Below are 9,735 nucleotides of genomic sequence, written 5' to 3'. Positions count from 1 at the left end.
GAAGAACATGACAAGCATGGCAAGAGAAAATGTTACTAGAGATATCAGAATAGTTTTTAGTTTGACGATTTCTTTTGGAGTCTTCTGGATGTTTGAATTGGTAAAAGGATATTTGGGACCAACTTTTCTTCGGCTTTATTTCTGTTTGTCTGAATGGTGGCGAAGGAGTTGTTGTAGCCGCCGTATTAGTTTCTACAAAGCAGATCAAGAGAAAGATTCAGTTCCATGTATCAAACGACTGTCATTTACAAATGAAGTGGGAGACATGGCTTCAGTCAGCTGAAATAGTTGTTACTATTTTGTGTAAAACAAAATATAAATAAGCATTTTAAAATTTCTATTTTACCAGTGCTATTATTTGTGAACGAATGGTTTCTTGTCGTCAAATAATAATCACTAAGTGTTGGATGGTAATAGAATAATTATTTGGAAAGCGTGAATAACCAAAATCTGATTACAAGTGCCCGAGGAACGCCGGAATTTAACGAGTGATCCGCCCATGAGTAAAATATTCATGAGTCATTGGCACGAGTGATCATATTTTGGTAATGTAACAGTTACTAATGAATTTGAAGTTATTAAACTTGGGCACATACAAAGGTCACTCAATCAAAGCGTTGTTTAGTACGTTTTATTAACACTTTCGACGACAGATTTTTTCGGTACAAAACAAATGAAACATTCTTATGCTGAGTTCTCATTCGGATCTTTTTGAATTCACGAATATCAGTTGATTATCCTATTAATTATATAGATTCACTCAATTATTCGTTGCTTTTTTTCTACATAAATTTTGAATTTAGTGAACGGCGTATTGATATTCGTCAACGTCCGAGAGTGAAATTACCGAATTTATTTCAGTGTGAATTATCGAATTTGTTTACAGTGGAAACAACGGTAAATCACTACTATCTATATAATAATATTCAGTCTTAAACTACGTTTTGTGTGTATTGTGTGCATTCTTGTAATAAATATGTATTATACATTGATACATCAAAATAAAATTCATCTCAAATTTGTTTTTTTTTTCTTCAATCAAAAAGACTGTCTAAATGAATAAAAAAACAACACTTTATCATTTCACTGCTTTGAGATATATTGAAAACTCGTCTAAAAAAATGCTTACGAAGTATTTAACTGCGAGGATCGTTTTATAAATTTGATGTTTAAGGTTTAAAGGTTTACCGTTATAGAACAAAAACGGAAAGGTGATATATCGAGCAACAGATGATCAGTATACTACAATGTCTCGTTGACAACATGTTTGTCACTTTTAAAGAGACGCTTCATCAAGTTTTATGCATTTCAAAAACTTTTATTGTGCCCCTCGCCTAGACGATATGTTTCTTTATACATTACCACTACATAATAAGGAGAATGTTTTCCGTTCTTTATACAGCAGAATTAGTAATGATAAAGATGATATTGACACAGCTTCCTCCGTTTCATGTTTTATCTTTATCTCAAAGTAGTCTTCGCAGTACAAAAATATACGACAAACGAGACAATCTTGAATTCTTCGTGATATATCATCTTTACCTGAGAGACAGGCTTTTAGACCAAGGTTATAAAGGTCGTCTCATATGCTGCCTGAAAATTTTTATTTCCAATATCCAGATCATGTTGAGAAATATTATGTTTCTGACCAAACGATTATAGACGATGTTATTTTAAAAATATAATCAATATAATTTCTGTACTTTGTTAGTTACTGATGTTACCAACTGTTAAAAAACAGTTAACCCTAATGGAAGCGAGGGGTTAAGGGCGCTTTAAAAAGCTTGTTTGACACATCAGTTTCATCGGAAATACTTGTATCATTGTAGAATTTTTCAAATTTCCGTTGTTTGAATTGCTATTGCAATTCGTTATATGGATATTCCTTTCATATTATTCCTTTCAACTATGGCCTAGGGTTCATCACATTATGTTTGTCACTGGTATTTTTTTACATAGCCCAATTCTTCTAATGAACTTTGACCTCATTCAGACGAAACTGTAGTACTAGACAGATACTAAATTCCAACCGATACTTGGACGTCGTGAAAAAAATAGAGATTTTAAAATCTATGGAATGCTTGAAAAAAGATGGATAAAATAAAATATATACACAAAAGAATTATATAAGATGCAAACGAAGTGCCAGTTTCAAGGATTATGTTGGTGTTCCGGATGATATTTAGGCATTATATTGATGTTATTATGTTGGTGTTCCGGAGGATATTTAGGCATTTCATTGGGGTTTGCAGATTAGCGAACAAAATGAATCACACTTCGACATCCAATATTTCAAGTTGAGTATCCTAGATGTACACACGTTAATTTGAGTGTTCCTTTATATTCAAATGTATGACAATGTCCAAGCTACAGCCAAAAATGTTAGTGTAAAAATGTGTGGAACCAATAATTAAAGGTCTGTGGTCAGATGTGACGACCATCATAAAATGGGTAAAAGTTTATTATAGGACTAAATAAGTAAAGTCTGCACGAAACAGACAGAAGGTTTTCCCGAGATATTTTGTGTGAGTCTTCGTGTAAGTCTCAGTTTCGTTATCATTTTGAACATTAGTAGATAGTGGTGTAACATCGAGGGAGACTATGTTAGTTCCAAGCAAAATAAACTACAAAGGTTTCATTTTTTAAACATTCTGTTTGAACAAGAAAAGAGTTTTTGAACAGTGGTCTGGCATTGTAATTGACACTTAGATATTTTCCTAGGTATAATCATTTTTCAGATTCAAGGAATATATATATATATATATATATATATATATATATATATTTTTTTGTGTGAAACTTTAAATTTGGGTAACTCAGACTTCATCAATTCCTCCTGTTAACTAATATCTATCTAATAATAAACTTGTTATTTATTTCGTTTGGTTTTAGTTGGATCGTAACGTTTTCAAATGTTTAGATTATGTTGGTGTGATAAAAACACACACGCACACTTTTGAACGAGGGCACATATTTCCTCCTCCACTTACATACTAAATAGAGACAATAGAGACTTTTTGGGCTTTCATGTGGCATTTGATACGCGGAATAATAAAACAAAGTGTCTATTCATTCAACACACGGTGTGTAGTTATTTAGAGACTTAAATATTTTAACTTTGCTATACTTGCAATTGGCATATGTATTATATTAACGCACATTGAAAACAATTTAAAAGAAATAATCAACGCTTTTCTGTATGCTTTAACGGTAATATGAGACGTGAGAAAATGAAACAGGAGTTTGTATTATTTAAAATTGACCAGACAACTGTTTTATCCAAACAATTACTGATTTAACTTGTCACATACCCGGATGGGGCGCCATTTTGAAATTGAAACACATTGTTTTTATCTTTCCATCTATTTTATACAAAGTGACTGAATGCATCCAGAGAATTTATAAGTTGGTCAACGATTGATAATATCACTTAAGAAACAATGTTGATATTTTAGAGGGGATTAGTGGGCAGAAATAAATAGACATTAGAAAAAGATTTTAGTTTAATTATATGGGGTAACCATGTGACTTTTGGTCAAATTCCATGCACAATACACATATATGTTACTTATTATAGACACTTTTTACAAATTTAAGATCTAGTATAAGCTTTACAATACAAGTAGATGAAAATATAATGATCTCAATATATTTTAATATTATTATTTAATCCTGAGTTATGACTGACATGAGACGTGGAAAACGAAACAGAAGTTAACGGTAATACAATATTGACCCAAAAACTATTTGGTCCATACAATCACTGGTTTAGTTTAACTTGTTTCCGAATGTTGCGCAATTTTGAAATGGAACAATTGTACTTTTTTAACTGCATTGCCAAGACAATCGGCAAGTGGGTCAAAGTTATGATAAATTTATTAGAAAAAAAAAGAAGATATCACTTAAGAAATAATATTGATATTTTAAATGGATTTAGCATGTAGAAAGAAACATAGACATTTAAAAAGTAATCATAACACAAATTCATAAGAGTGTTGGTGCGGACACTGTCGTATTTGCTCAATTGTCTAACATCATGTAAGGGTGCACAAACCTTTATGATGATGCGACGCCATTTTTATTAACTAAAGAAAATCTAATGATAAATATTTTCAACATTTATTACAATTCTCTATACTATTCACAAATCGATTTCAAAGACTTCTACCATTCTAAGCCAGTAATAAAATATGGACACATCTTTTCGTTTCTTTCAAGTCTATATCTAGAACATTATTTACACTTTACCAGCATATTTCACGTAATGTAGCTACTTCAATCAGAACGTCTCGACCACTGAACTAAATCGGAACATAATCAAGTCATAAGTATAAAAAATACGAAATTCTACACTTGACAGAAAATTACCAACTGACTTTCAAGCATTTATCAATTGTCTTACGCATTGACCTTGTAGGTGCTTCATTAAATAAAATTTCAGTATGACGTATGCACTAATACAATGTTCACAATTTCAAAATCCTGAAATTCAACACAAGTCATATTTTGTTGATAAATATTTCTTGTATATTTGTATTCCTACTTGTGACTTTAGTCCGTTTCATACAATTGATACTAATGTATCCCCAATTTCGATCAAAACAATTAAATCAGTGTCTAGACATGCACGATGAAGCTAATATTTCACATACTTAAAAAAGGTAAGCTTCCAATGCCATGCTGATTTGATAGATGCGAATGCTCTCTTTATGTTGGAAAGACAATAGGTAACCCGTTTTGAGTTGCACACGTAGAAAGCAATCTTGGTATGTTGCATCAACCTAATAGTATGACCAATATAAACCGTCTACTGAACAGCCCGAAAAAAGACCTGGAGTAACGACTGACGGAGACTACCGAGATAATTGACAATCTAATGAAATGAAAAAGGAGTTTTATAAATCAACCATTTCAATAAGTGGCTGAGGTTTCAAGGGCGAAACATTGCTTTTTTCATATCAATGATATAAAATGGTATAAGCGTTTGAATTGTCACTGTATTGTGTATCTGAATATGTCTTGGTGAGTATTTGCCACAATGAGCTCGTGTTTAGATACATCGTAATGAATAGCTCTCGGACTATCAAGCCCATCTCTTATCGATAAAACCTGCTTACAAGATTTCCCATCTGGAGACAGAACGACAACCTTCGGTGGAGAATTTCCGACGACAAAAATAAAACCTCTTCGGTCTACCGCTATACCTCTAGGAGTGTTTAATTTCGTTTCATTAGCAAATGTCCACTCAATGTTACCATCAAAGTCCACGCATAACACTTTGTGATTATCCGAATTAGAGATATAGATTTTATCGTTGAAGACAACTACGTAACAATCATAGTTATCAATGTCAAAAAGTTTACGAATATTTCCTCGGGATTCTTTCTTGAGACTAATCTCATATAATCCGATTTCTGACACTGCACAGATAATATAATCTTCTTTCGCATCTACACTATCAACGTATGATGGAAGATTAAAGCTATCAGTAATCCTCATCTTTAAAATATCAAAAAGACATATACGATGAGAAGAATATCCACCAGAAGCAACGGCAATTTTCATCTCCTTTTCGATATAAGATAGATCGCAGGCCCAAGTTGGTGTGGAAAATCTAGATAAATTTGAACCATTCATGTCGGAAATAGTTACAGTCTTGTTGGTGAGAGAAGAAAATGCCAACCTTTCTCCAGGCAAGGTTGTTATTCCTCGTATGCTTTCACCACTTGTTATTATTTTCTGTTTGAGATGAAGCTTGATTTGGTTAACAGGGATTATAGGAAGAAGAAACTGTGCTTGTTTGTCTTTCTCTCGCTGGAGAATGATCTTTTTGTCGGACGTAGTCACATCAATTTGACCGAGTCTACATATACTTGAAAGAAGATTAATACATTCTTCGTTGAACGAACAGCTTAGTTCACATTCACACAGACTTCCATCAGCTTCCATAGACAGCAAAGCATTTTCTTCTTTCCTAGTATCGTTTTCAATTTCCTGGATTGCAAGAAACGTTTGCAGTTCTGTTCCATGCGCCTTGACAGCTTCAAATAAGTTTAGCACCCGAGAAATTTTCATTTCCCTTTTAGAAACTGAATCCAGAAGGGCATTTAAGCTTTTGGTTTTGTTTTCGACGGCAAAATCAAGTTCTTTTATTAAATTTGCCTCAAGTTCTTCTACTTTTTTACAAAGTTGCATTTTCATTTGTCTTATTTCTTCTCTTATTTTACATTTCTGATCGTCCAGTGTCTTGATATTCGTGTTTCTGTCTTTTTTTATCATTTTGATATTTTCAATAATATCAAATATAGTTTTTTCTAAGTCCAGAAACAATGTTGATGTTTTTACCCCTTGAACAACATCCTCTAAATTTGCAAGGTTTTGACATTTATTATGACTCGCAACAACGCATTTTCTGCAACAAGGACAATTATGTTCTTTACAATAAGACTGGAAATTTTCACCATGAACGGCACAAATTTGCCTTATCTCCTGTGCAGCAATTGGTAGTTCGAGGTAAGTGGAAATCGGGACGGTTTCATGATTTCTTGATGCCTTTGATAGTCTATGATGCTCGGTGCAGGAGTCACACAATCCTTCATCACATTCGGAACACCACACTGTTGATGACATGGAAAGATGACGTAATTCACAGATACCACAGTTTGGGATAGAATTGGCCATACTGGTTCAAAGACCTTTCCTTAAAAACAAAAGAAAATATGTTAAATAATTATAACAAAGGAGTACATAGAATGTAGAATTGATACGAAACAGGTGTACCTACATGATAAAGAATGAATTCAAAAGTCAGAGAATCCCGGTTCTTTTTTTAAAGTGTATAACCATCTGTTATATTAGATTCAAGATTTCTCGTTTTTCAAGTTATCAAAATGCTAAGATTAAAGGCCTTCGATTTTGACTCCTGTCAGCAGTAAAATACCAGTCAATTCGATTTCTACTAATTCAGTTTATATGAACGTGGTAACCAATTTGGTATTTTCTGCTTATGCACATAATTTTATAAATTATAAATTCCCGCCAAACCGAGATCAAAAACATTGTTTACGAAAACACGGGTTTTCCCAATTTAGAACAACTGCACAAATGCATTCTAATATTCTTTAAATCATACATTCACATTTTTAAGCTTTTTAATAACGATTGTCAGTCTGTTTTCGAATCATAATATCAAGATTAACTCTATAACTTTGGTACCAACTAGAGAGGCTGTCTTCTAACCCTCCTGAGTTTGTGTGTTATTCTCGACGGGAGCTTTAAGATGGCGATTGATGGAAATACAATAAAGTGTGAAAAAAAAGGAGAGGGGACGGTAAAGGCTCTCATTGGCCTATAATACAACTGAAAACTAATTATGAATTGTTGAAAGATTTAATTGTGAATTAGGAGACTTGTATTCATTACAAATGAGAAAATATAAAGACTTGGGGAAATTCTAACATTGAAGGACAAAAGAATTTCTTGAAGTTTACACAACAACAACAACAAAATTCAAAATGAACAGCAGTTTTTGGCTAAAGGGAAAAACCACCTTTGCATTAGGTTAGACTCTTATGATAAATCATACCTATGTGAACAAAAATAGTAACCTTTAATGCAAACTGCGCTTTTGTTAAATGCACAAGGCTATGTAGAATTCGAAACCTTTGAAATATATGTGGATAGCCACATCTGACGGAAGACTTTATTGATTCTTAATGATAGCTTCCGATTAAACGTCACGTCACCAAATCAGTTTAGCACTGATACAAATACTGCATATAAATGTGTTAACAAAGGATATTCCGTAAATATTTATGCAATCCGGTTTTTCTTATCACCAAAACATGTCGTCTTGTCAAGCTTACGATTGCATAAATGAAATATTAAAAAAAAAATTAACCGGCAACACAAACACTCTTCGGAAGTAGCCATTAGATTTTTCCCCAGACATACCAGTCTTCTAGCTGCAAATCCAGCAGTTCGTCAATGCGTTTGGCATGAGCTTACACGTTGTGCTTCAATATCTTCTTCTGTATATTTTTGGTTGAAATTATGGGGAAAAGTTTCTTCGGACATCGTAATAAATTACCAATTTACTTTCACTTTACAAACCGACTTTGTGACGTCACAGCTAAAACGATCATGATGGTGCCAATAGGCGCGGGAAATTCAAAAACTTCCTAATCATAAATAGGGAAAGAAAATTATCTTTTTTTAATTTAATTTTCATGAACATTTAATAGATCAGTTTCTTTATTTATGACTTGCACAGTCTTCTCCTTTAAAGAACGTATAATTGAAACACCATTATTATGCATTATTATTAGCATTTTTGATGCTATTACAATAAAGCTGATTATTTTAGTCGGTAATCTTAGCTTAATGCCCCTTCACCTTTGTTAAACATCTTCGAACTCGGCTATAAGTCTGTATTATTTCCAAAAAACATTTCAAAAGAGTATTACTACGCTATATGATCAATAAAATTGCTCATTACTTCCACATCCCCATTTTAAGTAAAAATCTTCTTGAAATTTACATTCATTCTTATCGACTTGCAGGTCCGCATTTCAAATTGATGATACCGAGGTCTCAAAAACTGAAACTAGAAATAACATAATATAGTCGTATTTACAAGCTTACTGATTTATGTACATGTTATTTTCTATTTCCAAAAAATATGGCCGCTCTCCTTTGATGTCCAGGGAAGTTTACCTGGTCGGCAATAAAGTGTATAGCTTTGATCCGTTGATAACTCAAGGTCTATCTGTTTATTTTGGTAATGTATGGTAGCTATATTTAGATTTATTATATTACATTTCTTTATCACGAAGATCGTCAGTTACACTTACGTTATCCAACTTTTTTTTATCTGAAAGGATGTGCTTCGATAAAGATTATTTATATAGTCTACCAATTGGAGGATTTAGAAGTTTTAGAATAATCAAGGGAACCAAGATTCTAAATAATATAATCCAGGGACAAAGACCAGACATGTAAAATAGACATACACAACAAAGAACACAAAATAACCAAAATAATACAAACAAAGTGACAAAAGTAAATGAGCAACTCCAATAAAAACTAGGAGCACGGACCAGGTGCATCGATAGGGTAAGTGTCATCTGCTTTTCAAGAAACACCCGCCGAGTTGCTCATAAAACGTCAAGTCCAGGGTAGACGAAAGAGGAAATGAGAACTATGACACGTTGAACAAATCAGTTTTCATGGTGCAGATCCACGAGTTCATGCTGACGATCATAAATCTAATGAAGTGATGACTTCAATCTTGTAGCACCATAACACTGCTTTAGAAGTCTAATTGTAAGAAGTCTAGCGCGATACAAAAAGTCTGCGTAGTTCGACAAGCTCTGGCACAACGTAAGAGCTTTATGAACACTCTATACGCAGGTGCTGAAGGAATGTTGCACAGATGAAAGGAAAGTTGGCAATACTGAATGAAAAGACATCACGTTTGTCGTATAGTTTGGTCAATAGTTTTCCTTTACCATCGATCTCTAATTGTAGAAAAGATATCACTTCACAGTGTCTTTAGTATTCTTAATCTTCTTTGGGGTGCGATGTATCAAATCGCCGAAATAGGATTGTTTAACGATAATGCGTCATCTATCTAGCGGAAACTGAGATTAAAGGATTTATATAAACGATGTTCTTTCTTTCGGATTAGATTAGCTATGAAGTTAGCCTCATAAGAGTAAAGGAATAGGTCAGCAA

The 9,735-nt window shown here is 33.1% G+C and overlaps 1 protein-coding gene across 3 annotated transcripts; it reads right to left on the bottom strand.

Moving 5' to 3' along the window:
• Positions 1 to 4,107: 4,107 nt before the first annotated feature.
• LOC148626705 (uncharacterized) lies at positions 4,108 to 8,758 on the bottom strand. Of its 3 annotated transcripts, XM_088570923.1 has the most exons (3): positions 8,644 to 8,723; positions 7,954 to 8,180; positions 4,108 to 6,700 (listed from the first exon to the last, which is right to left on the bottom strand). In XM_088570923.1, exon 3 carries the CDS (start codon positions 6,679 to 6,681, stop codon positions 4,993 to 4,995), a length of 1,689 nt encoding a protein of 562 aa, XP_088427049.1. In that variant the 5' UTR covers positions 6,682 to 6,700; positions 7,954 to 8,180; positions 8,644 to 8,723; the 3' UTR covers positions 4,108 to 4,992. The 3 variants fall into 3 exon arrangements, with proteins under 3 accessions (XP_088427049.1, XP_088427047.1, XP_088427050.1); XM_088570921.1 differs by lacking the exon at positions 7,954 to 8,180 and having other exon boundaries at positions 8,644 to 8,758; XM_088570924.1 differs by lacking the exon at positions 7,954 to 8,180 and having other exon boundaries at positions 8,656 to 8,751.
• Positions 8,759 to 9,735: the final 977 nt, after the last annotated feature.

Source organism: Perna viridis, chromosome 2 (genome assembly GCF_037379345.1).
Source record: "Perna viridis isolate PV_CMFRI_1.1 ecotype Kerala chromosome 2, ASM3737934v1, whole genome shotgun sequence".
Classification (NCBI taxonomy): Eukaryota; Metazoa; Mollusca; class Bivalvia; order Mytilida; family Mytilidae; genus Perna; species Perna viridis.
Note: the sequence above shows the minus strand (reverse complement) of the source record. Positions and strands in the feature narration are given on the sequence as shown.